The sequence below is a fragment of the Oncorhynchus gorbuscha genome, linkage group LG11 (assembly GCF_021184085.1).
Source record: "Oncorhynchus gorbuscha isolate QuinsamMale2020 ecotype Even-year linkage group LG11, OgorEven_v1.0, whole genome shotgun sequence".
NCBI classification, from domain to species: Eukaryota; Metazoa; Chordata; class Actinopteri; order Salmoniformes; family Salmonidae; genus Oncorhynchus; species Oncorhynchus gorbuscha.
The window spans coordinates 74,795,937-74,823,152 of NC_060183.1; the positions used below are offsets into that span (position 1 = coordinate 74,795,937).

Below are 27,216 nucleotides of genomic sequence, written 5' to 3' on the forward strand. Positions count from 1 at the left end.
TTTTTAAATGTAGTTTCTATACAGTGGGGAGAACAAGATTTGATACACTGCTGATTTTGCAGGTTTTCCCACTTACAAAGCATGTAGAGGTCTGTAATTTTTTATCATAGGTACACTTCAACTGTGAGAGATGGAATCGAAAACAAAAATCCAGAAAATCACATTGTATTATTTTTTTAGTAATTAATTAGCATGTTATTGTAGGTTGGTTCGTTCCAATGCGACGTTCATTTAACATTTGTACAGGTGAAAGTCCGTTCTGCAGCGGTGGGCTGAAATAGATCAGACTTTTCAGGAAATCCTCCTTTCCACCGTGTGCCTTTTCCCATCAGACCTTTGACAATTGTGACTGAACTCTCCGCTAAGCCATTTGGTTGGGGCTGGGGGTGTTGTGTTGTAATCCCCAGTCGTTAGCAAACGATCTGTGGGCCATTGTCCGAGTACAGTTCAGATGTAACCCCATGTCTTACGAAGACTGATTTCAGGTAGGTGATTACAGCTTTGCTGGAGGTAGTTGGCAGTGTTGCTACTTCAGGGTAGTTTGAGTAGTAGTTGGTCAAAATAATGTGACTTTTGTCATTGCAGTCAAAAAGGTCAACTCCAATTTTGTAGTAGGGTCGTTTGGGTACTGGATGAGGCATTAGCGGCTCTGCTTGCTGTTTTGGCCTGTACAGTTGTGGCCAAAAGTTTTGAGAATTTTCACAAAGTCTGCTGCCTCAGTTTGTATGATGGCAATATGCATATACTCTAGAATGTTATGAAGAGTGATCAGATGAAGTCCCTCTTTGCCATGCAAATTAACTGAATCCCAAAAAACATTTCCACTGCATTTCAGCCCTGCCACAAAAGGACCAGCTGATATCATGTCAGTGGCTTTCTCGTTAACACAGGTGTGAGTGTTGACGAGAACAAGGCTGGAGATCACTCTGTCATGCTGATTGAGTTCAAATAACAGACTGGAAGCTTCAAAAGGAGGGTGGTGCTTGGAATCATTGTTCTTCCTCTGTCAGCCATGGTTACCTGCAAGGAGAAACGTGCCGTCATCATTGCTTTGCACAAAAAGGGCTTCACAGGCAAGGATATTGCTGCCAGTAAGATTGCATCTAAATCAACCATTTATTGGATCGTCAAGAACTTCAAGGAGAACAGTTCAATTGTTGTGAAGAAGGATTCAGGGTGCCCAAGAAAGTCCAGCAAGCACCAGGACCGTCTGCTAAAGTTGATTCAGCTGTGGGATCGGGGCACCACCAGTACAGAGCTTGCTCAGGAATGGCAGCAGGCAGGTGTGAGTGCATCTGCATGCAGAGTGAGGCGAAGACTTTTGGAGGATGGCCTGGTGTAAAGAAGGGCAGCAAAGAAGCCACTTCTCTCCATGAAAAACATCAGGGACAGACTGACATTCTGCAAATGGTACAGGGATTGGACTGCTGAGGACTGGGGTAAAGTCATTTTCTCTGAAGAATCCCCTTACCGATTGTTTGGGGCATCTGGAAAAAACCTTGTCCGGAGAAGACAAGGTGAGTGTTACCATCAGTCCTGTGTCATGCCAACAGTAAAGCATTCTGAGACCATTCATATGTGGGGTTGCTTCTCAGCCAAGGGAGTGGGCTCACTCACAATTTTGCCTAAGAACACAGCCATGAATAAAGAATGGTACCAACACATCCTCCGAGAGCAACTTCTCCCAACCATCCAGGAACAGTTTGGCGACGAAAATGCCTTTTCCAGCATGATGGAGCACCTTGCTATAAGGGAAAAGTGATAACTAAGTGGCTCGGGGAACAAAACATCCATATTTTGGTCCATGGCCAGGAAACTCCCCAGATCTTAATCCAATTGAAAACTTGTGGTCAATCCTCAAGAGGCGGGTGGACAAACAAAACCACACAAATTCTGACAAACTCCAAGCATTGATAATGCAAGAATGGGATGCCATCAGTCAGGATGTGGTTTTTCGATGTGGATAGGGGGGTGTTCCCTCTGCTGTTTCCTGAAGTCCACAATCATCTCCTTAGTTTTGTTGACGTTGAGTGTGAGGTTATTTTCAAGGACAACAACCACCCAAGCCACCGCCTGTTCACCCGCTATCATCCCGAAGGTCGAGGTCACTACAGGTGCATCAAAGCCGGGGCAGAGAGACTGAAAAACAGCTTCTATCTCAAGGCCATCAGACTGTTAAACAGCCATCACTAACATTGAGTGGCTGCTGCCAACATACTGACTCATCTCTAGCCACTTTAATAATGTAAACTGTACTTAATAAATGTATCACTAGCCACTTTAAACAATGCCACTTTATATAATGTTTACATACCCGACATTACTCATATCATATATATATATATATACTGTACTCTATACCATCTACTGCATCTTGCCGTTCGGCCATCGCTCATTCATATATTTTTATGTACATATTCTCATTCATTCCTTTACACTTGTGTGTATAGGGTAGTTGTTGTGAAATTGTTAGGTTAGATTACTTGTTAGATACTACTGCATGGTCAAAACTAGAAGCACAAGCATTTCGCTACACTCGCATTAACATCTGCTAACCATGTGTATGTGACAAATACACTTTGATTTGATTGGGACGTTGTGACCTGTAACATGTTATACCTGAGTAAAGGATTATGCTTGAACTTTACCAAACTTTCCGACCTGAGTTATTCACATACACATAAAAACAGGACAAATAAAAAGCACCCTCCCAAATGATTTTTTATATTTTTTATTCCCTGTTCCCTATCCCCTTTCTGTCACAAAGTGAAATGAATTCACACTCCAGAACAGTAGGCGGACACAGCCCACACAGTTGGTGGCGGCATGCAAGGACACATGCCTTCCGGTCTTGTCTAGAATGGATACAGTAATTTAACGTCACATTTTTGTTATGTGAATTTTAGCTAATCCTAACCTAATTCTCTTTATCTGCTGTGTACGCTCTGACCTGCTTACGTAAAGTCAATTTTGACCGAAGCTGTATCCCTTCTAGACAAACCTCTTCCTTCCCGCCTTTGGGACAACAACCCTGTTAGGGCGGAGACAAGACCATATCTGACTAGTTTCACATTGCTGGCAGCATGCTAGGTAGCTATAGTATATAGTTAGCTTGGTTCTTATTCTATGCGAATGAGTCTGAGGGCAAAATGGCTACAGCTTACAATATGTTTCAGTCAGAAACAACATCGATTATGGCCGTTGTCGTCGAGACGGTAATTACAGAAATTAGTCCATTTTTGCGCGTCGTGCCAAACTCGTACAATCCGGAGAGAGAGGTGAGTACAGCGTGACTAATGACGTTACGGAGTTGCACAAGTTAACGTTAGCTAAAGTTGCACCAACATTTACTGGTAACTAACGTTAGCTGCAATACGTTGTCTAGTAGATAGATAGTTTATCAAACGTTGGTGTTTAACCACATATGATCATCTCTAATGTACTTGGCAAAGTAAGCTAGCCACGTTAGCTTCATGCAATTAGTTTATCAAGATAGCTAACGTAGCAAGTTAGCTTGCTTACTTATTGGTTTCACATCTTTGCTGTAGCAGGTATGGAAAGCTGCCTTCTTAGGTAACGTGTCCCCCCCCCTATTCTTTACACAGCTCTGCACAATAATGCATCTGGTGACGGGAGAGGCTATTCGTAAAATCTGCCAACTATTCCTAGTGGCTTCCTCGAGTTTACAAAATGAGAACGTGAAACTGAAGACCAAGGTGGAGCAGATGACCCAGTTGTTTGAAAACAATACACAGCCTGGTAAATGTATGCTTATTTTGACGCTCATGTAAAAATGTATGTTGCCATTAGGGTTGGGCGATGTCAACCTTTGTCTTATCGTGATGAAGTACCCATAAAACATGAATCATGACTAAATATATTTTGTAGACTAATCTTTTTTAGTAACCTATTCCTCTCTGTTGGAGCTGTTGCACGTAAACGTGTGTGCGCGCGGTAATGCAAGTGACAGTCAAGAATGAGCCCTCGATGGCTTTGCGTAGTGTGAAGTGTTGTAAAATTAAATTTATGCTTGATCCGTAATGTGTTCGGAGGCGCCCTGGACGGTGGGACGTAATTTCGAGTCCCCCCGGGGGCACGCAGCTACCAGTTTGAGCTCTGTACCACATCGCTGTGCGCCTGTAATGTTTTGTAAATTTCGGAGGGCTCCGGTTGACAGTAGGTGAGGGCGGGAGGTCCTGTATAAACACAAACTCACTTCCTTGACAACTTCCTTCACAACAGCTCTGCGCTGGGGAAGAGCAAGAAGTATGAATGCCCTGGCTTCTGCAGAGGCCATATCACCGTAAATGCTGCACATCAATACAGATAACGGATTGACCATGTAGCGCCTTTTAAATCACCAAGGGGGAAAGGTGAATACCTAATCAATTGTACAAATGAATGCATTCAACTGAAATGTGTCTTTCACATTTAACACAACCCCTCTGAATCAGAGCCCTGCTGCAACTCTGCTGTCCCCAGAACGGGATAATCATTCAATGAGTCACATTTTTGCACAATCTTCCTCTCTTATTATGCCTAGGCTTCTATACTCCTATACTCCTATCATTGAAAAGGGCCTACACTACACAATTTATTTCAGAAGCTGTGCTCAGTTGTAAGTTCTTTTGACTTCTCATTTAAATTTTTCCATTTTGATATTGTTTGCTCAATTTCACTTGTTGCCCCTAATATTTGTCTTTTAAAATAAAGCTGTGATAAAGAGTCTCATATAGACTGACCTTATGTTCCCATTTGAAAGCTGATACTTTAGGACATAACATAATAGCTTATTTGGGAAATACTCTGCATAGCTTTTAATAGGCTATTTTAATTAGTAGGATTTGGCATTTGGTTCCCAATCGCAAGGAGGGGGATGCATGTGTTTCTTTTATAGTAGACTAAGCTTTGCTCAACTGTAAGCTTTGTTCAAACTATTGTAAGATGTATCTATTTTCCTATTGTTTGTTCTGCCGCTCTCATTATTACCGTAGGCCTATCATGTTTTTGGGTTATTCAAAAACAACTTCAAATTTTGAGAGCCTAGAAGACCGTTAGATAAATTCATGGTTTGATCATGAAGTAGTGCAGTGAGAGAAAGTCAGCATGCATAAAATCTGAAGTCCTATTCATATAGGTACAGAAAATATAAAATTTGGCTTTTAAAATAATTGGACACGAGTGTCCGCTATAAAATAAATACAAATGTAATAGGATTAGGCTACATGGCCCAGATCATCTGACATTGAGATGGGAAAAAATGTACTTTTTTTTTACTGGCCCGTTAGCGCTGCTTTGATTAAATCTTAGCTATGTCTACATTCTGTAAATGGTTTATAACATATTTATTGAGATATGTTATGCAGTCTATAGCAAAATCATAGGCTACATTGGATGGTCCTGCTGTGGGCTACACGGTCAGCTCATTACTGCGTGGTGCCAGTCAAGTTGAAATAGGCTATACATTGTCTGTCATATCACAATGTCGTCGCCATCAACGATGGCTGTTAATCATCTTCGATATCTGATACGATTCTAATATCGCCCAATCCTAATTGCCATATATTGGTAGACTTATTTGACTAACTAAATTAGACAAGTGTCCTGTTCAGCTGGTTTATTTGTACATCAAGATGCCTCATGCTACACAATCAGGAGATCTATAGGCTAATATGTATACATACTCATATTCCTTTCATCTTTAGGTCCTGCAAATTTTTGCAGTAAACCCACAGAGACATCTTCATTGGAGAATGACTCCTCTCTGGGAGACACAGATGGACTGAATACAGACCTCTCCCCAAGAGACACTGATTCCAACGTTGAGCACATGAGAGCTGCTCTGCCAGGGAGCAACGAGAGAGACGGCCATGAAAGCCAGAAACACAACAATACTACTAAAGGGACACGATCCAAAGAAACCAAACGCTTCAAGTGTGATATTTGTGAGAAGACCTTCAGCCAGAACAAACGGCTGATACAACACAAGCTAACTCACACAAGACCCTTCAAGTGTGATGTATGTGAAAAGACCTTCAGCAGGGAAGGGTCACTGGAATCTCACACGCTAACTCACACAAAACCATTCAAGTGTGATGATTGTGACAAGACCTTCAGTCGGAATCGCTTGCTGGTGCGTCACAAGCTAATTCACACAGGAGAGAGGCCATTCGCTTGTGGTCAATGTGGCAAAACTTTCTCAATGTCTAAGCAGCTCGAACATCACATGTTGCGTCACAGAGAGAAAACGCTCAGTTGCAAAATCTGTGGAAATACATTCTTTACCAAGAAAGATCTGAAACGACATCAGCTTGTTCATGCAGTGGAGAGGCCGTTCAAGTGCCTGACTTGTGGAAAGGGTTTTACAAAAAGAAAACTGCTTATTGAGCACGAGAGAATCCACACTGGTGAAAAACCATACAGCTGTGCTGTGTGTGGGAAGAGTTACACACAGAGTGGTGGCCTGAGTTATCATATGCGAACACATACAGGTGAACGTCCACATTCATGCTCAGAGTGTGGTAAGCGCTTTATAACTAAATCCAGCCTTGAAAAGCACAAGGTAATCCATACAGGGCAGAAGCCATTTACATGTGAGACATGTGGAGCTGCTTTCGGCCATAAAGGAAACCTTGTGAGACACCAAGTGCTTCACACAGGGGAGAGACCATACAAATGTAAAGTGTGTGGGAAAAGCTACCTTCAGTCCACCCTCTTAAAAGCTCACATGCACCGTCATGGGGCAACCAAACCATTTATGTGTGACCTATGTGGGAAGACTTTTATGTACAATTTTCTAATGAGGCGACACCATCTAAAATGGCACACGGCTGAAGGAGAGAAGCAGAAAGAACGAGAGAGAAAAGAGAGAACGAGAACCGCCAGGAGACCGGGAACCTCAACAAAGCCATTCAGTTGTGACATATGTTTGAACGGCTTCAGCTCCATGCTAACTCTGAAAAACCATCAACGAATTCACACGGGACAAAAGCAATACTCTTGTTCCATTTGCGGAAAGACCTTTGCCTATAAACATACTTTTGACTATCACATGAGACTTCACAGTGGGGTGAAGCCCTACGCTTGTAAATACTGTGAAAAGAAATTTGTTCTTAGGCAAGCTCTAGAAGGACATGAGCGAACCCATACAGGTGAAAAGCCCTTCAAGTGCAGTTATTGTGACAAGACATTTGCAGTCAACACCAATCTCAAAAGGCATGAGCGAGTCCACACGGGAGAGAAGCCATTCAAATGTGACGTCTGCGGGAGAGGTTTCGGCCAAGCCAACAACGTCAAAGCCCACATGCAAGTCCACACTGGAGTTAGACCTTATTATTGCAAGAGATGTGGAAAGGGCTTTTCTGACATAAGACACTACAAAAACCATAGCTGTAATGGTGTGGCAGTGACACACGATCAGTCGAACAAATCTTCAGACCGCACTTTCAGAAGTAGAAAGGGAGAAATGCGGTAGAGGCAGGAGTGCTTGCCTTTATGCTGCTGTGATGTCGACTCAGTGATATAATCTATCATTCACAGTGGGGCAACTTCCTGCGTTCAGACATCAGGAACAACAGGGATGTATTCAGCAGGGTGAAAAGTTCTGGGGTGTGTTTCTGGAATGCCACAGCTGTCATATTACATTTCACAACCCAGGCACAAGTAAATTTGCTCCTCACAACCCAGAGCCCCTATTGCCTCGTCCTAGTTTGCTCTTACTTTGAGGCATGCTCACATTGGGGAGAGCCTATTTGACTTGTTTTATTTCTGTTCAGCTAAACTACAAAGCTTATCTTTTGATTTTTTTCGATTGGCAGAATTTTTTGGGATAAAGGTTAGCTGTTTAGGAATTGAGGTGTGTGCCTGCGGTAATGCTTGGAGATCCAGGGTTTATGTTCATGAGCCCATTATTTCTGACAGTTTGAATTGTCTGTTTAATATATTTTTTCTATTGTGTAAAGATCATTAAAACACATACAAATATCAGAACTTTGCAGTTTGTCTATCAGACGGGACAGCTTGGTGACACCTATTCAGGTGATGGTGCAGTAGAGGCTGGTGGAAGGAGCTGTAGGAGAACTGGCTCATTGTAATGGCTGGAATGAAATAAATTGAATAGAGTTGAGGTTTCCATATATTTTTGTTTGACAGGTGTCCATTCATTCCATTCCCGCCATTACAATGAGCCCTTCCTCCTATAGCTCTGCCCACCAGCCTCCACTGCGGTGAGTATATAATTTCTCCTGACTGAGTGGTGAGGTATTATAAGTAGGTCAGAGTTCTGAGTTATTTGTCGACTGGTACCTGTTTGGCGACACTTCCCACGTCCGAACCTATATCTGGAATAATTACGGACAATTCCACCATGAACCGTAGCGATAAAAAAAAAAAAAAAGTGTATGTGTGTGTGTATATATATATATGTATATATGTGTGTGTGTGTATATATATCATCCCTGGTGCCCTTTAGCCCCAATAGTGCATTTCAAATCAGGAGTTTTCCATAAGAGTATGTGACTGATGTCAGCGCTATCACCATCTACTGGTTTTAATGTCTATGATATTGACAGGCTGATTAGCTAGGACAAAATGGTGTGACAGATTTACACGCAAAGTTTGTGGAATTTAAGAATGGGATGGTAGTATCTAACAATTGCGTCCAAATCTGTCTTTGACACCTTTTTGTCCTAGCTAATCAGCCTGTCAATATCATAGACATTAAAACCAGTAGATGGTGATAGCGCTGACATCAGTCACATACTCCTATGGACAACTCCTGATGGAGCATGACGCCAGAAGTATTTGAATATGAAATACACTATTCTGGCTGAAGGGTACTGGGTGAAAAAAAAAATATATATTTTTGCTACGGTTCATGTTGGAATTGACCGTAACTAGCAAAGGATCATGGTTGACGTAGTCGTTTTCATCCTGCCTGAGTGAATCTACCATAGCAAACGACGCATTCTTCATCAGAACGGTCCACCAACTGCGGATATTCCCCCGAAGTGGGAAAAGCATAGCGAAACAGGCAGATGTAGGTCTGTTAATATGTTGCATGGTGGGCTAGATAATTTGACTTTTATTTAACTAGGCAAGTCAGTTAAGAACAAATTCTTATTTTCAATGACGGCCTAGGAACAGTGGGTTAACTGCCTGTTCAGGGGCAGAAGGACAGATTTGTACCATGTCAGCTCGGGGGTTTGAACTTGCAAACTTCCTAATAAGGTTGCCTTTACACATTGTTACGTATCTTGGCATTAAAACACACCGGTAGGTAGCTCTTTTTTGTCAGGTTTGTACTTTCCTCACTGTCAGTGGCACCACCAGTCTTTTGTAATAAGTAGTATTTTGTGTTTCGTGACGTTAAATTGGTTAGCCAGACACGACATTGCCAAAAGTATATGTGGAAACCTGCTTGTCAAACATCTCATTCCAGAATCATGGGCATTAATATGGAGTTGCCCTCCCCGCCCTTTGCTGCTACAACAGCCCCCACTCTTCTGGGAAGGCTTTCCACTAGACTTTGGAACATTGCTGCAGGGACTTGCTTCCATTCAGCCACGAGCATTAGTGAGGTCGGGCACTGATGTTTGTCAATTCGGCCTTGCTTGCAGTCGGCATCCAATTCATCCCAAAGGTGTTCGATGGGGTTGAGGTCAAGGCTCAGTGCAGGTCAGTCAAGTTCTTCCACACCAATCTTGACAAACCATTTCTGTATGGACTTTGCATTGTCATGCTGAAACAGGAAAGGGCCTTTCCTGCGATTACTTTGAGATCCTACATTAATCTTCTTTGTGAGTTGATGCTGTTCAGGTGGGTGCCTTCTCCCTTGTTAGTTCAAATGTTTTAAATGAAAGTCAATTAACTAAGACCATACCCAGCTGTATTGGTGTCTATGGGAGACCCACCCACTGTGACCTCTTTCCAGTACAAGACATCCTTAAAATCATGCACAGATACTGCAGCCAAGTGTCGCACGCAAGACATCTGTAGCCTAGATTTACGTTAATACTTCTGAACATAATGTTTTGGGTTCTCATACTTACAATGATGTTTTGATTGTTGCTTGACCAGTTGCTAAGATTATATTTGGTTGTGATCTTTGCTAAATAACTATTTTGGGTGCATCAGTTGTTTACACTCGTTGACAGTCTGTAGCAAAAGCTAACCAAATAACCATGTTACTGGTTGAAGTGTTTATAATGCATTTGGTTTACGATGGTGACAAACATATTAGTGACATAGTGACAAACAAAAGTATTATGAAATGCACTCGTAAGCAAAAGGTAAATAGAGGCTTTTTTTTTTGCTTGCGTTCTGTAAGAACTCGTTCGTGTTCTGCCACCAAGTTGCGCGCATCTCCCTCGTGCGGCAAAGTTTGACCACTCAAGAAAGGGAGTCTTCAATTACCACCCGGTTAAGGCCTGCGTGAACTGTCGTCAGTTTTCAAACTGAGGCGCAACATCGCGGGAACGCTTGCGAAAAGACCAGGCCGGGGTTTGACAGAACGTTCTTAATTACAAGTTAATTTACTCAATCTAAAGACCCAGCCCAAAATTAAGCAAATGTCATAAGTAGTTGAACATATTTTTAAAAAAAAATCCAATCTCGTGAAAGTGACAAACTGACGTTTTGTCGAAAACAACTTAATATCAAAGGAGTGCATTTTATTTGAGACCCTGCACATGCGCAGTTCAGCACGAGACGACGGATAATGTTAAGTGTTTCTGAGCATGAGTTTTAAGCGAGCCGTGACATCGCCTACAGGTGTGATCGGGGATTTCTATTGGAGACAGAAATTGCTTCAATATAAATACTGTTCTTTGATATTGTCATTTATCCACGGTCATTGCCATTACGTCCCAATGGTAAGGACGTCCCAAGGATTCCGAATAGCACTAGCAATTTATTCACCATCTCAGTGAAGTTTTAACATTTTGACAAAGGTGAAAGAGATTGACCCGGAACAACATAGCTAAGTAGCCGGAAAGAGGTTTTCTGAAATAGTAGTTTGCAAAAAGAGGGATGTATCCAGCTAGATTGGACCTGACTAGGTAACGTTGTAAAAGTATTAATCTACGTTTAGGTAAGAAGTATATATATGCAAGGTCTTTGGTGGATGTAATGCTTAGCATTACCTAACATTTTAATTTACATTCTTCGGAAATAAGCAGGTTCCCTCAGTCCAGCTAGCTAACGTAATGCAGCTAGCCAGTAAAGCTAACGTTTTTGTCTTCAGCTTATAAAACTAACGAGTTGACCTTTGCTAAATTTACTTTTCTGACTAAGTGTTATATTGTAAGAGTTTTTGTTTTGTGGAATGACAGGCCAAGAATAAGTTTTTCCTGTCCGCATTGGCTAGCTAGCTTGTGAGCTAGCATAATACCTCTCACCGATACGGGTTCTACGGGAAATGGTACGTTTTGCTAGCTTTTGTATTGTACTATTTACCAACTAGCAAGGTGTATATACCACTTAAGTTAGTTTCAGTGGTAAGGTATTTAGCAACTTGGCTAACTTTGTACACTAACGTTAACTAGGTAACGTTATCTGCATAGCTAGCTAGTTACATTCCTTGAATTTCTACCATTGCCCGTTTTAAAGTAATAGCTAACTAGCTAGATAACTTTACTTAGAACAGTAGTTTTTCTACTCTATACAACAAAAGCAGTATTGTATCTAACGTTAACTAAGAACTCATTTCGCCGTAAACATTGATCAAACTAGGCTTAAGTAAATTATTTGAAGTAGACGTTTACTGGTAGTGTTCCAGACTGGCTAAGGTGATTTTAAGTAGATAATGTTATGTAGTTAATTATCATTACTCAACCCTGAAACCGCAGGTCGACGTTCTCATGTGCCCATGGAGAAGGCGGTCTTTGAGGGGTGGCTGGAGTCAGTCTCCGCCTCTTTCCTCTCGCTTAGTGACCTGCAGCGCAACCAGTCCCTGGACCAGCTCATCTCGCTGAGTAATGCTGTCCAGCTCCGGCACTTGTCCAATGGGCTGGAGGCGTTGCTTAAGAGGGACTTCCTGCGCCTGTTGCCCCTGGAGCTCACTTTCTACCTGTTGCGGTGGCTGGACCCGCAGACCCTGCTTACCTGCTGCCTGGTGTGCAAGCAGTGGAACAAGGTCAGGCTCTCTCGCTCTGTTGGCTCCCTGGTGATGGTTGGCTCCCTGGTGTTTAAGCAGTAGATGGAACCAAGTTCAGAATTCTTGTTATATTCTTTTCACACCATTGTGCTGTCTAGCCCAATATTGGACTATAGGAGCCTAACGTTAGTCTTTAGTCCAATGACTTTACATGTTCAGTTTAATGGGCGAATTGGCTCTTGAACCTAAAATAGCCAAATACTTCATCTAAATATGAATCTGTTCTCAATTGCGGTATGGTTCTAGATATATAAATCCCTCTACATTCATATCACTAAATAATTTCATAAATGCAAAATACACACTTACTCTAAACTGTTTTCATACAGTTGCATCCAACAGTATTTTTAATTGAAAACACGTTTGGCGTTTTTCTTCCATTTACTCTCAGGTGTTCGGAGACGGAGATAGCTAATTAGCAGTCTGTTTTCTTAAAACAAGCACAGTAACATGGAAAAATTAGTCTGTGTGGGAACCCTATAAAGGTGTTTTAATTGAAACCTTTTTGTTCTTTGACAATGTTTTCTCAACGATATTAAAGAGAAGGTCTTTATTTTTCCAAAACTGTACCACAAGCAATAATATGTTAATGTTCAGTAAACCGCCACGCTCTTCACAAAACCTCTCCCTACAGAAGACTCCTTCGTCCGTTGACTTTTATGTGTAATGGAACAGTGATCAAGGGCTATGTGCTGAACCGTACTGAGCTGGCTCGGTTATTTTCTGTTCACTTTCAACTTTCCGGCATCATTCTAGCAGCTATTGGTGGATGTATAATAGGAGCAGGACCAGTGGTTCATTTGTAAATCAGGAGGTGCTAAAACAAAAAGTGAATTGTGAGCGGTGGGTGATCTGGGGAGTTCTGAGGTACCGGAACACCTTTTAACATTAAATATCAAGGCATTTGCGTTGTGACAGAGCAGTAGAGTGGAGGCACTTAAATAAGTTGAACACATGGGGAACATTTTTAGTAGCCTAGGGTCTTGGGAAAATGTGGCCTTTCATTAAAAAAAAACAACATTGTTAAAGTTTTTCAGCCTAGGGCCTCCCGGGCCCGCGCAGTGGTTAAGGGCGCTGTACTGCAGCGCCAGTTGTGCCACCAGAAACTCCAGGCTTTGTCGTAACCAGCCGCGACCGGGAGGTCCATGGGGCTACGCACAATTGGTCTAGCGTCGTCCGAGTTAGGGAGGGTTTGGCCGGTAGGGAAATGCTTGTCTCATCGCGCACCAGCGACTCCTGTGGCGGGCCGGGCGCAGTGCGCGCTAACCAAGGTTGCCAGGTGCGCACGGTGTTTCCTCCGACACATTGGTGCGGCTGGCTTCCGGGTTGGATGCGCGCTGTGTTAAGAAGCAGTGCGGTTGGGTTGTGTATCGGAGGACGCATGACTTTCAACCTTAGTCTCTCCCGAGCCCGTACGGGAGTTGTAGCGATGAGACAAGATAGTAGCTACTAAAACAATTGGATACCACAAAATTGGGGAGGAAAAAGGGGTAAAAAAAATATATGTATTTTCAGCCCGGGCCTAATATTCTAAGAGTTAATCCGGGTTGGGCCGGCATGAGTTTATGGTTCGGGCAACATAGTAACCAGTTTGAGACCAACGCTTGGCTGTGTGAGAAGATCACCAGTATCTCTCATATAACTAGAATTAGCTAAACGTTCTATGATCTCTCTCCCTCTGTTGATAGTTGAGCCTGCAACTCATCTCTCCAGCTTTGCACTTCATTTATTTCCTTACAGAAGCAAGAAGGGTTCTGAAGGAAGTGCAGCACACCTGATAAATTGAAATACATTTGCTAAAATTATAGAATTACTGCTGTCTGTTAATGAAATAACTCCGAAAAGCCTACTATACCATTGGAAAGCCATTTGCTTTCCAACCTGTGTTTACCCTCGATTGTATTCGTAATATTGCAAAAGGCCTGTTTTGTCTGCATTGTTATTTCAGACAGATTTGCTGTGCGTTCCCTACTGTAGGCTATTCCTTGTTATTGGGCTACACCAAGGTTAAAGATTTTTTTTTTTAAAAGGAAAGAAAAAAGGGCGAATTCATTAACAGACAGCAGTAATTTTATAATTTTGGCAAATGTATCAGCGGTGCGGCACTTTCTTCAGAACCCTTCGCACGGCTATGCTTCTATAAGGAACTAAATGGTGAAGTGCAACGCTGGAGAGATGAGTTGCAGGCTCATGTCTATCAGAACAGAGGGAGAGAGATCATAGAAAGTTAATCTAATTCTTGTTATCTGAGATACTAGTGCGCTTCTCACACAGACACGGCCTAGCGTTGGTCTCAAACAGGTTACAATGTGGTGCAAACCATAAACCCAGTACGGCCCAACCCCGAACTCATAGAATATTAGGCCCGGGCTGAAAATCTACTTTACTTTTTTTGTGGGGGAAGGAGAATTAACGAAGAGGCAACTTGAATGAACTTGGGTTGCTTTTATTAGGATTTTTACATTGAAAAAGGTGAATTATTTTTTTCATGCCAAATGAAGTACAGAATCCGGCCAAATAGGTTCCGGAACAAAACAGTCCAACATGGAGAGGTGCCTGATTTTGTTCCGGCAGGATCAGGTTAAATTAAGCACTGAGCGGGACCATACCCGTATCGCCCTTCTCAGTATCGTGGCAAGGAAACAAGACATGAAGCAGATAACTTCTTTAGGAAAACCAACCCAATGTTGGATGCACATCAAGTTGTCATCCAGATTCACATTGATTTATTTTCCAAGCTATAGCACACACTATTTGTCATACAGCAGGTTTTTAAACAACAGAGTTTGGTCTGCTTTGTGTTAACATTTTTCCTGTGGAAAAAATATTGCGATACTGGTTTCGTCACAGCCCTAATGCCTAATCAGACCAGTGGTTTTATTACCACACCATGATGTATGAAAGGGGTATTTTGTTACAAGCTTGTGTGCAAGCAATTGAATAAGGCCAAGGTCTCCCACACGTGACACTGATAATTTTTACCCCGTTACTGAGGTTCACTTTGATATTGGCTCTTCACATTTTGTACCTTTCCCCTTAAGATTTGCGTCTGTTATATCTGGGTTTCTTTGTCCTCTGTGGTTTCGGTTGAACTGTGACATCCTTTCAGGTGATCAGCGCGTGCACGGAGGTGTGGCAGGGCGTGTGTCGGGACCTGGGCTGGCGAATCGATGACTCCATCCAGGATGCGTCCCACTGGAAGGGTGTCTACCTCAAGGCCAAGCTGCGCATGATGCAGCTGAAGAACCAGGAGGCATTTGAGACGTCGTCGCTCATCGGGCACAGTGCCCGTGTCTACGCCCTCTACTACAAGGACGGCCTTCTTTGCACAGGTAGGTTGTAGGCTTATGGTCATTTTGTGGTGTAGTATTCTTCTGCCATAATGTTGACTGGACGGGCCTCTTAATTTTGTCCTCTTTGGCTTTCTGGGTTGAACCTAAGGTTTTGGTGTGAGTGCTAAGTGTTTTTCTGTTGTGCAAAATGGAATATCTATAACAATCGCTAGTTTGCTAGCGATCTTTTGTAGTCTGTTAAAATGATGTTGCTGTTAAACTCTGTAATTCCTTATTGTAAAATTCACAAATTATTTTGAAGGCTCTGATGACCTTTCTGCCAAACTGTGGGACGTACGTACCGGGCAGTGCGTCTACGGCATTCAGACGCACACCTGCGCCACGGTGAAGTTTGATGAGCAGAAGCTGGTGACTGGTTCCTTTGACAACACCATTGCCTGTTGGGAGTGGAGCACGGGGGCCAAGATCCAGCAGTTCCGTGGGCACACGGGTGCAGGTCAGGGGACCCCTGGGTCGTCTCGAACCTTCCCATTTGCTGACTTGAGGTGTTTTGCAGATCATGCGTACTGTGTCCAATTCCTGACATGAAGGGATATTCCACAATAGTGGCATAATGAACAAGCTTTGGTTTTTTACAAAATGTGTCCATATGAGCCAACTTGTGAAGAAATATTGAATTCTGAGGTTTTCTGATAAAAGGTGTGTGTTGTGGGCATTGTAGTATTGCAGTCTTTCTCCCATACTTTTATATTATGCCTGGTGGTTCCTAGAGACAGCTGACCTCTGCTGATCTGTGGGGTTTTGATTGACAGGCAAATATAAACAGATTTTATGCATGAGCTGCCACTCCAAGTAGCCTCTGTTGCAGATAAATTGTCAGTCTATTTTCAGTATTCTAGCATCAAATGTTTCTTCACATATCAATCCTTATATTTCTTATGTTACATGGAGAAAATAACTTCTAAGTATATGAATTATGTTGCATAGCCCTTTGGATTGGTGTACTAACGCCAGGTCTCTCTCCTTGGCTCGGTCAGTGTTTAGCGTGGACTACAATGATGACCTGGACACACTGGTGAGTGGCTCGGCCGACTTCTCTGTGAAGGTGTGGGCCCTGTCGGCAGGCGCCTGCCTCAACACCCTGACGGGACACACCGAGTGGGTCACCAAGGTAAAATCTACCAATATGTCCTGAATTACGTTCATGATTGCTGCTCAACTGCAGATTGTTTTGAATCAGAACGTTATATCTACATGCTTGTGGGAATCCGTTGAGGTCCCGGGGGCAGAATTACAAGTCTTGATCAAATGATAAGTAGCAATTTTTGGATACAAGGTGATTTGTAGATCACTGATTGGGTACGTTGTACGTAGTCCTGATTACAATCTCAAACGTGCACATTGTCTTGTGCAAATGACTGCAAAATGAATGAATGGAGAAGTTTGCACAGTGTTGCATTCCTGAGCAAAGCCCTGTCTAGCACACACTGCTTTTCTTGCTGGTAAATTGTCTAAAAACGGCAAGCTACCCAGTGTTCAATAGGAATTCTAGATGAAGGATCCATACTAAGCTGCCCAGTGTTCAATAGGAATTCTAGATGAAGGATCCATACTAAACTGCCCAGTGTTCAATAGGAATTCTAGATGAAGGATCCATACTAAGCCGCCCAGTGTTCAATAGGAATTCTAGATGAAGGATCCATACTAAGCCGCCCAGTGTTCAATAGGAATTCTATATGAAGGATCCATACTAAGCTGCCCAGTGTTCAATAGGAATTCTAGATGAAGGATCCATACTAAGCTGCCCAGTGTTCAATAGGAATTCTAGATGAAGGATCCATACTAAGCCGCCCAGTGTTCAATAGAAATTCTAGATGAAGGATCCATACTAAGCCGCCCAGTGTTCAATAGGAATTCTAGATGAAGGATCCATACTAAGCCGCCCAATGTTCAATAGGAATTCTAGATGAAGGATCTGTACTAAGCTGCCCAATAGGAATACTAAACACAGCAACAACAAAAAAACTTCCTCTCACTGTCAACTGTATATTTTCAGCAAACTTGTGTAAATATTTCTATGAACATAAGATTCAACAACTGATTAAGTACTGCAGTACATTTCCTCCTCATGGACTGCACCAGATTGGCCAGTTATTGCTGTGAGATGTTACCTCACTCTTCCACCAAGGCACCTGCAAGTTCCCGGACATTTCTGGGGGAAATGGCCCTAGCTCTCAACCTCCGATCCAACAGGTCCCAGACATGCTCAATGGGATTGAGATCCGGGCTCTTCGCTGGCCATGGCAGAACACTGACATTCCTGTCTTGCAGGAAATCATGCACAGAACGAGCACAATGGCTGGTGGCATTGTCATGCTGAAGGGTCATGTCAGGATGAGCCTGCAGGAAGGGTACCACATGAGGGAGGAGGATGTATTCCCTGTAACGCACAGTGTTGAGATTGCCTGCAATGACAACAAGCTCAGTCCGATGATGCTGTGACACACCGCCCCAGACTGACGGACCCTCCACCTCCAAATCGATCCCGCTCCAGAGTACAGGCCATCTGACCATCACCCCTGGTGAGACAAAACCGCGACTCGTCAGTGAAGAACACTTTTTGCCAGTCCTGTCTGGTCCAGCGACAGTGGGTTTGTGCCCATAGGCGACGTTGTTGCCGGTGATGTTTGGTGAGGACCTGTCTTACAACAGGCCTACAAGCCCTCAGTCCAGCCTCTCTCAGCCTATTGCAGACAGTCTAAGCACTGATGGAGGGATTGTGCGTTCCTGGTGTAACTCGGGCAGTTGTTGTTGCATCCTGTACCTGTCCGGCAGGTGTGATGTTCGGATGTAACGATCCTGTGCGGGTGTTACATGTGGTCCGCCACTAGCAGAACAATCAGCTGTCCTTCCTGTCTCCCTGTAGCGCTGACCTAGGCGTCTCAGTACGGACATTGCAAGTTATTGCCCTGGCCAAATCTGCATGCCTCCTTGCAGCATGCCTGAGGCATGTTCACACAGATGAGCAGGGACCCTGGGCATCTTTCTTTTGGTGTTTTTCAAAGTTAGTAGAAAGCAGGGACGTTTCTCTTCTTGCTGAGTTTAGATGGAGCCAAACTTGAGTCTGAAGACTCAAACCTTTCCCCTGTGTAGGTGATTCTCCAGAAGAGTGAAGTAGAGTCCATGGTCCACTGTCCTGGCGACTACATCCTGTTGAGTGCTGATAAATTTGAAATAAAGGTAATGTGGGTAATTCATTTCTGCTTCTTTGTATCCAGCGCCTCGTCAACTTTCACGCAGCGATTGACCCTGTGCACTGTCTTGTCACTGTAATACTTAAGCTGCACAGCGTCCCCCCTCAGCTCCATTTGACCATAGTACTGCGTTATATATATATATATATAATTATGATTGTTAAAAAATTTATTATTTTTATGCATTTCACAGGTTTGGCCTATAGGCAGGGAAATCAACTGCAAGTGCTTGAAGACTCTGTCCGTGTCAGAGGACCGCGGTGTGTGTCTGCAGCCTCGCCTGCAGTTTGATGGCCGCTACATTGTCTGTAGCTCGGATCTGGGGGTCTACCAGTGGGACTTTGCCAGCTTCGATATCCTCAGGTAAAAACTGTCCGGGGCCTTGTTTCCTGATAAACAGAACTTAGCGCTTCATCTTCTATGCTCAGACATGCCAGGTATGATCGGACACGCTTATGTGGTCTGCTTTTTTACTGTCTCAAATAGCCGGCTAATCATCCTGTTACCAACCCGTAATAAACTTCTGGGAAAAATGGCGTTTGACCAGATACAAGGCTATTTTACAGTAAATAAATTGACTGCAGACTTTCAGCACGCTTAAAGGCAAGGACATTTAACAAGTACAGCACTTATACAAATTATTGGCTGAAAGAAATTGATGTTAAAAATAATATATAATAATAATAATAATAATATACTAATATATAATAAATAATATATATAATATAATATAATAATAATATAATAATATAATAATAATAATATAATAATATAATAATAAATAATAATAATAATATAATAATAATATATGCCATTTAGCAGACGCTTTTATCCAAAGCGACTTACAGTCATGTGTGCATACATTCTACGTATGGGTGGTCCCGGGGATCGAACCCACTACCCTGGCGTTACAAGCGCCATGCTCTACCAACTGAGCTACAGAAGGACTGTTTTGTTAGACTTCAGTGCGGCTTTTGACATTGTTGATCATAGTCTGCGGCTGGCATTACACCCCTTGCTATATTGTTAATAGAGTTACCTGTCTAACAGAACACAGAGGGTGTTCTTTAACCTCTTAGAGCTAACTCCCTACTTTTTTCAATTTCCGCCTGAAGACATACCCAAATCTAACAGCCTGTAGCTCAGGCACAGAACCAAGGATATGGATATTCTTGGTACAATTTGGAAGAAAACACTGAAGTTTGTAAATGTGAATTTAATGTAGGAGAATATAACACAATAGATCTGGTTTAAATAATACAATGAAAAACATGTTTTTTAAAATATTTTTTATCTTTAAAATGAACAAGATTAAACAAACATTCAGATAGGATGATGGGGACAATTTCAGTGAAAAACATAAGAGGGCAACAGTACTTGTGCAAAGTTTCAGAATGATAACTTCCAAAATGAGTGTGCTACATGATATTTATCATGAAGTCACCCAGGTGTCCCACACAAGTAGCCCAAGTGGCCAAATTGGGGAAGGTATACATTTTGAAACAAATAACTATATACAAAATACCAAAATGGTATTCTAACACCCCCCCCCCACCAAAAAAAAAAAAATGAAGGAAAATAAATATATACATTTACAAAATAACTAAACTATTTAACACTTTCAATATTTGGAAGATACTCAGTCCTCTATCAAATCAAATGTATTTATATAGCCCTTTGTACATCAGCTAATATCTCAAAGTGCTGTACAGAAACCCAGCCTAAAACCCCAAACAGCAAGCAATGCAGGTGTAGAATCACGGTGGCTAGGAAAAACTCCCTAGAAAGGCCAAAACCTAGAAAGAAACCCAGAGAGGAACCAGGCTATGAGGGGTGGCCAGTCCTCTTCTGGCAGTGCCGGGTGGAGATTATAACAGAACATGGCCGAGATGTTCAAACGTTCATAGATGACCAGCAGGGTCAAATAATAATAATCACAGTAGTTGTAGAGGACCTCAAGTAAATATGAACTGTTTAGGGTTCCATAGCCGCAGGCAGAACAGTTGAAACTGGAACAGCAGCAAGGCCAGGTGGACTGGGGACAGCAAGGAGTCATCATGCCAGGTAGTCCTGACGCATGGTCCTAGGGCTCAGGTCCTCCTCCTCCGAGAGAGAATTAGAGAGAGCATACTTAAATTCACACAGGACACCGGGTAAGACAGAAGTACTCCAGATATAACAAACTGACCCTAGCCCCCCGACACATAAACTATTGCAGCCTAAATACTGGAAGCTGAGACAGGAGGGGTCAGGAGACACTGTGGCCCCATCCGATGAGAGCCCTGGACAGGTCCATACAGAAAGGATATAACCCCACCCACTTTGCCAAAGCCCTACACAATATTGTGCTGCTGATGCCAGGTGCCATAGCAGTCTCTTTCTGCTGTAAAGCATAGGGTCACCAAGCAGTCTCTTTCTGCTGTAAAGCAGAGGATCACCAAGCATGTGGCGCAGGTGATGGGGGGCTTAATTTAGCAAAGAACACAGCGACGCCTCCATGCTGTGCCCTTTTGGCCCTGAGGCACATCCATTTCTGCAGAAATAAATTTGGGCAGATGAACACCACTTGTGGCAGGAGTTGGATGAACCTGCTTCAGTGGGGGATGGAAGCCTTGGCCCTGGGGGCTGCCATTCTGAGTCAGTGTCACTGTGAAAGAAAATGTTCAGTTAGAATAGTTTAACACATGAGCCCTGTATCAACAGGTATAATAAACTAATAAACATATGTTCCCTGTACTCATCTGCTAGATCTACTGTCTCTATTTCACTTTGGCCATTGTGGTCCTGCCCTCTCCTCAACAGCCTCAAATAGGCTATTTCATGTGGGTTGTGGTGGGGCGGCAGACACGCATCTCACATTTCATGACATTACATGTTTATATATTGCTTCTAAAATGTAAAAAAACAAATTTTATATTATTAATTTCAAACAAGGCATTAGCATAAGAACTTACCAGTCCAAAACTATGTCCTCTCCCGTTCAAAAAATATTCCTCCACAATCGCTAAATGAATTGTCCTACAACAATCTGTCTCACTTTCCCAATCAATTTATTCTAAAATTGTGTGTATATCTGTATATCTAGATTTAGCTTTCCCTGACTTAGTCGCCATAATGATTGATATATAAACAGCTGAATCTGCTCGTTTACAACAACGCTGTGCGTAATGTGTTTCTGCTTCCGGTATGAAACTTATATAGCGAATTACTCTCTTTACGCTGGAGCTTACTACATGGGTTGGTCTTGCTACACATAAACATGACCTATTGCCGTTTACCTCGGCTCATTGGTGACCTACCCAGCTAGATTTCAAGACGATCAGTGGTCATTGGGTTAAAATACAGTCAATCAACGAAACAGCGGGCAAATCATTGGTGCACAATGTCATGACTTGTTGTCTTCAAATCGGTTTCTTTCAGTCAATACGTCCTGCGAAATGACCCATCAAGTTTGATTGTGTTACAAACAAACCAGTTGATTGCAGTGAAACCAAACACGACTGGAAAAGTCTAGTTCTGTGTGGGTTATTTACATGGAATGAGACAAAATTCACGACACAAGCGGTTCACAAAATGTTTCGTGTTAGGCTATAAAACTGATTTTATCAAACAAAAGATTATTCATTGTGTAACAATGAGCATTGGAATTGCAAACAGACTAAGATCGTCAAAGGTAAACAATTTAATTTTTAATGCAGTTTGATTGTTACGCCTGTGCTGGTTGAAATAGTTGTTTTTTTATTGGGCTTTATGCTCAGATAATTGCATTGTATTCTTTCACAGTAAATCATTTTTTAAATCTGAAAATGCAGTTGTATTAGCAAGATTCAGGCTTTCGGTACATGCGAGACACTTGTATTTTCATGAATGTTTAATATCACTATGTAGCAATCACCGTATGTTGTGGAATTTCAGCCCGCTACCGGGTTCCGTGCTCAGAGAGGTTAATGAAAGCCTCTCCAATATAATCCAGGTAGAATCAGGAATTCCCCAGGGCAGCAATCTAGGCCCCTTACTTTTTTCAAACTTTACTAACGACATGCCACTGGCACTGAGTAAAGCCTGTCTATGTATGCGGATGATTCAACACTGTCAGCTACTACAGCGACTGAAATGACCAACACTTAAAGAGATGCAGTTTCAGAATGGGTGGCAAGGAATAATTTGGTCCTAAGTATTGCCAAAACTTAAAGCATTGTGTTTGGAACAAATCATACACTAAACCTTAAACCTTAGCTAAATGTTGTAATGAATAATGTGGAAATTGTGCAAGTTGTTGCTAAACTGCTTGGAGTAACCCTGGATTGTAAACTGTCGTGGTCAAAAAACATATTGATACAACAGTAGTTAAGACGGGGAAAAGTCTGTCCATAAATAAGCGCTACTCTACCTTAACTATCAACAAGGCAGGTCCTACAGGCCCTAGTTTGTCACACCTGGACTACTGTTCGTACTGTGGTCAGGTGTCACAAAGAGGGACTTGGGAAATTTACAATTGGCTCAGAACAGGGCAGCACGGCTGGCCCTTAAATGTACATGGAGGGAAAACGTTATTGACATGTCAATCCTTCATGACTCAGTGGAAGAGATTAACTTCACTACTTGTTTTTGTCAGTGTTGACAAGCGGAATGTACTGAGCTGTTGGTTTAAACTATTAGCACACAGCTGAGACACCCATGCATACCCCACAAGACATTTACAATCCCGAAGTCCAGAACAGATCATGGGAGGTGCAAAGTACCACATAGAGCCATGACTACATGTAACTGATGCAAGTAGTAAGGTAAATACACCTTATGGATCAGCGTGGACTGTAAAGACACAAAGGTACATGTGCACACATGCGCTAGCACACACACATACATACAGGTATGGTGGTATTATACATTTTGTAGTGTGTAGTTATTCAAATGTAGCAATATTCTGGTGGTAAAAAAGGTCTAAGCGTTTGACAATGATTTTGATTCCCTCTTGTTTAAATGCCATTCATGGAGCAGTAGACACATTTTACCCTTTAAATATGACCAATAGATGTCAATCTTAACCTGATGAGAAGCTGACGGCCTCAGCAGGTCAGTGCAAGTCGCCACTAACCAGGAACAAGTTTTATTAATAAGACAAAGAACTAGACTGCTGCAATCAGAATAAGTATATCAATGACAATGTCCTTGGTTGCGAACAAAATTACTTGTGTGGGTGTTCATGTATAGAATGCATTGGAACTTTACCTGCCAACAATGGAATGTAACGGGACTTTACCTGCCAGCAATAAAATGTAACGGAACTTTACCTGCCAACAATAGAATGTAACGGGACTTTACCTGCCAACAATAGAATGTAACGGGACTTTACCTGCCAACAATAGAATGTAACGGAACTTTACCTGCCAACAATAGAATGTAACGGAACTTTACCTGTCAACAATCAGTTACTGAATCTCCTTGTGCTTCTTTCCAGGGTCATCAAAACACAGGACCCTGCCAACCTCTCCCTGCTCAGCTTTGGTGAGGTGTTCTCGCTCCTCTTTGACACAGACTTCCTGTATGTCATGGATCTGAGGACAGAAAAAATAACTGGCCGCTGGCCCCTGCCCGCCTACAGGAAGTCCAAACGAGGCTCCAGCTTCCTGCCTGGAGTCACCTCCTGGCTCAATGGGCTGGATGGGAGAAATGACTCTGGCCTCGTGTTCGCCACCAGCATGCCCGATCATAGCATTCACTTGGTTCTGTGGAAGGAAAACACCACTAGAGGTGAAACCTACGATGGCTAGGTTGTCAACTGCCATGTAAACTGGGTGCTCTGACTTGAAACCCATAGCCAAGTTAGATAATGCATGGACCACAGTGTTAATGTTTTTTCTACCTTTTCTTTCTCGACACATGCTCTCATAATCAAACATCATGCAACGTGCTTTCAGAAAGACTATTGGAGATGGTTTCACCAACTGAAACGCTGCTATGAATACAAGGGGATGAAAGGCCCAGTTCAGAGGGCAAAGGCAGCGGTTGGTGGTAGTTCCAACCCTGCCATGGATTCTCTCTTGAAGGAAATACGACGACTGGGAGGGTGGCTGAATGAAGACGGAACTCTCGAGAAACTGCGTGGTCATGTCAGGTTCCACAGCTGTAGATATTTCCCATGTATTACTATGTATCGGGACCTTTACACTTCGGACAGGGTTCTTCAAGCAGCTCAGAGACGGGGAGTTGCCTTAACACAGTACTACTTTACAATTAAATACATTATGACTGTGTCCTAGGTTTTTCATAGGCTGACCAACCATCCCCATGAAAGTTCCATGTTGATATTTTTCAAAGTGGTTTAGTGCATTGGATTTGTACAATGTGAAGAGTTTGTTGGATATTCAGTGTAACTCCATTGTTGGATAATGCTTTTCTTAGTGGTGCTTGTTTTAAAAGTCAACTTGAGAAATTTAGTCGTGCCTTTTTCGTTTGATTTAAATATCCATCTGTGTGATAAGAATTCCATTACCCAGGCACACTGCAATAACATGACTGTGTTGTACATTTTCTTTCATACTATAACAAACTGCATACAATGTATTTCTAATACCACTATTTACCCTTCATGATTCACTTGAATATATTTTGTGAATTGCAGTATTGAAGTATAGACCAAGTTCAGTTCTAAGTTATTTTTCTAAAAGCCTTTGAGGTTGGAAGTTTTCACAATGTAGTGATTTGAAAGTGGGCAATTCCACTTTGTTACGGCCTGAATTTTAAATGGATTCAATTGATATTTTGTCACCGGCCTACATAATTTCACCTTTACACCACAAAGACCAGGGACCTATTGGTAGAAGGGTTAAAAAAAAAAAAAAAAAAACATTGAATTTTCTTAAGAGCATGGTGTAGTTATGACACTTTAGATGATGTATTAATGCACTCATTTACTACAAAGACATGGGCTTCCTTCCTGACTCAGTTGCTGGAGAGGAAGGAAACCGCTCAGGGATTTCACCATGAGGACAATGGTGACTTTTAAAACAGTTACACAGTTGATTGGCTGTGATAGAACACTTAGGATGGATCACCAACAATATAGTTACTATACCATACTAACCTAATTAACAGAAGGGTAAATAAGGAAGCATGTACAGAATAAAAAATACTCTAAAACATGCAACATGTTTGCAACAAGGCACTAAATAAATTCTGAAAAATAATTGGTAAGCAATTCACTTTTTCTCCCAAATACAATATTATGTTTGGGACAAATACAACACATTACTGAGTACCACCATACATATTTTCAAGCACAGTAGTGGCTGCATCATGTTATGGGTATGCTTAACATTTCTAAGGACGGGAGTTTCTCAGGATAAACTGAATAGAGCTAAGCACAGGCCAAATCCTAAGGGAAAACTTATTCAGTCTGCTTTCCACCAGATACTGGGAGATTAATTCACCTTTCAGAAACACAATAACCTAAAACACAAGGCCAAATATACACTTGAGTTGCTTACCAAAAAGACCCAATGTTGTGGCCGAGATACAGTTTTAACTTAAATCTACTTGAAATTCTATGGGAAGACCAGAAAATATTTGTTTAGCAATGATCAAGAGCAAATTTGACAGTGCTTGAATAATTTTAAATAGATTAATAGGTAAATGTTGCATATTCCAGGTGTGGAAAGCTCTTAGAGACTTACCCAGAAAGACTTGCAGCTGTATTCACTGCCAAAGGTGCTTCTACAAAGTATTGACTCAGGGGTGTGAATACTTATTTAAATGAGATTTCAGGATTTCATTTTCAATACATTTGCAAACAATTCAAAAAACATGTTAATGTTTTCACATTATAGGCTACTGTGTGTAGATATATTTAATCAATTTTGAATTCTGGCTGTAACAGGAAAATGTGGAATAAGTCAAGGTGTATGAATGCTTTCTGAAAGCACTGCATGTCTTATTGTGACATTAGATTCAGCAGTGTACTTGGAGGAACTGAGTCACTAATTTCAGCGTTAATCCCAATCCATGCCTTTTTTAAATGCCCATTTCAATACTAAACTCAGCAAAAAAAGAAACGTCCTCTCACTGTCAACCGTGTTTATTTTCAGCAAAGTTAACGTGCAAATATTTGTATGAACATAAGATTCAAAAACTGAGACATAAAATGAACAAGTGCCACAGACATGTGACTAACAGAAATGTAATGTGTCCCTGAACAAAGGGGTCAAAATCAAAAATAACAGTCAGTATCTGGTGTGGCCACCAGCTGCATTAAGTACTGCAGTGCATCTCCTCATGGACTGCACCAGATTTGCCAGTTCTTGCTGTGAGATGTTACCCCACTCTTCCACCAAGGCACCTGCAAGTTCCCAGACATTTCTGGGGGGAATGGATGGCCCTAGCCTTCACCCTCTGATCCAACAGGTCCCAGACATGCTCAATGGGATTGAGATCCGGGCTCTTCGCTGGCCATGGCAGAACACTGACATTCCTGTCTTGCAGGAAATCACGCACAGAACGAGCAGTATGGCTGGTGGCA

At 42.2% G+C, this 27,216-nt stretch overlaps 2 protein-coding genes across 7 annotated transcripts; both read left to right on the forward strand.

Annotated features, from left to right (window-relative positions):
• Window positions 1-2,820: 2,820 nt before the first annotated feature.
• Window positions 2,821-7,986, forward strand: LOC123989454 (oocyte zinc finger protein XlCOF6-like). Of its 2 annotated transcripts, none has more exons than XM_046290479.1 (3): window positions 2,821-3,278; window positions 3,606-3,765; window positions 5,706-7,986. In XM_046290479.1, exons 1-3 carry the CDS (start codon window positions 3,150-3,152, stop codon window positions 7,472-7,474), a joined length of 2,058 nt encoding a protein of 685 aa, XP_046146435.1. In that variant the 5' UTR covers window positions 2,821-3,149; the 3' UTR covers window positions 7,475-7,986. The 2 variants fall into 2 exon arrangements, with proteins under 2 accessions (XP_046146435.1, XP_046146436.1); XM_046290480.1 differs by having other exon boundaries at window positions 3,606-3,759.
• A 2,834-nt stretch (window positions 7,987-10,820) lies between these two features.
• On the forward strand, window positions 10,821-25,888 carry LOC123989456 (F-box/WD repeat-containing protein 2-like). 5 transcript variants are annotated; one of them, XM_046290483.1, is made up of 9 exons: window positions 10,821-10,871; window positions 11,331-11,419; window positions 11,847-12,133; window positions 15,264-15,486; window positions 15,749-15,943; window positions 16,485-16,618; window positions 18,601-18,687; window positions 18,895-19,064; window positions 24,160-25,888. In XM_046290483.1, exons 3-9 carry the CDS (start codon window positions 11,867-11,869, stop codon window positions 24,470-24,472), a joined length of 1,389 nt encoding a protein of 462 aa, XP_046146439.1. In that variant the 5' UTR covers window positions 10,821-10,871; window positions 11,331-11,419; window positions 11,847-11,866; the 3' UTR covers window positions 24,473-25,888. The 5 variants fall into 5 exon arrangements, with proteins under 5 accessions (XP_046146439.1, XP_046146437.1, XP_046146438.1 ...); XM_046290481.1 differs by lacking the exon at window positions 10,821-10,871 and adding an exon at window positions 10,914-11,057; XM_046290482.1 differs by lacking the exon at window positions 10,821-10,871 and adding an exon at window positions 10,972-11,089.
• The last annotated feature ends 1,328 nt before the right edge of the window (window positions 25,889-27,216 follow it).

What these genes read in the sequence shown, in the direction of transcription:
- LOC123989454 (XM_046290479.1), top strand. Translation starts at nt 3,150, where the DNA reads ATGGCTACAGCTTACAATATGTTTCAGTCAGAAACAACATCGATTATG. An exon ending in CGTACAATCCGGAGAGAGAG is followed by an intron (nt 3,279 to 3,605) that starts GTGAGTACAGCG and finishes TTCTTTACACAG; the next exon opens with CTCTGCACAATAATGCATCT. An exon ending in CAATACACAGCCTGGTAAAT is followed by an intron (nt 3,766 to 5,705) that starts GTATGCTTATTT and finishes TTTCATCTTTAG; the next exon opens with GTCCTGCAAATTTTTGCAGT.
- LOC123989456 (XM_046290483.1), top strand. Translation starts at nt 11,867, where the DNA reads ATGGAGAAGGCGGTCTTTGAGGGGTGGCTGGAGTCAGTCTCCGCCTCT. An exon ending in CCGTGGGCACACGGGTGCAG is followed by an intron (nt 15,944 to 16,484) that starts GTCAGGGGACCC and finishes TGGCTCGGTCAG; the next exon opens with TGTTTAGCGTGGACTACAAT. An exon ending in GCCAGCTTCGATATCCTCAG is followed by an intron (nt 19,065 to 24,159) that starts GTAAAAACTGTC and finishes GCTTCTTTCCAG; the next exon opens with GGTCATCAAAACACAGGACC.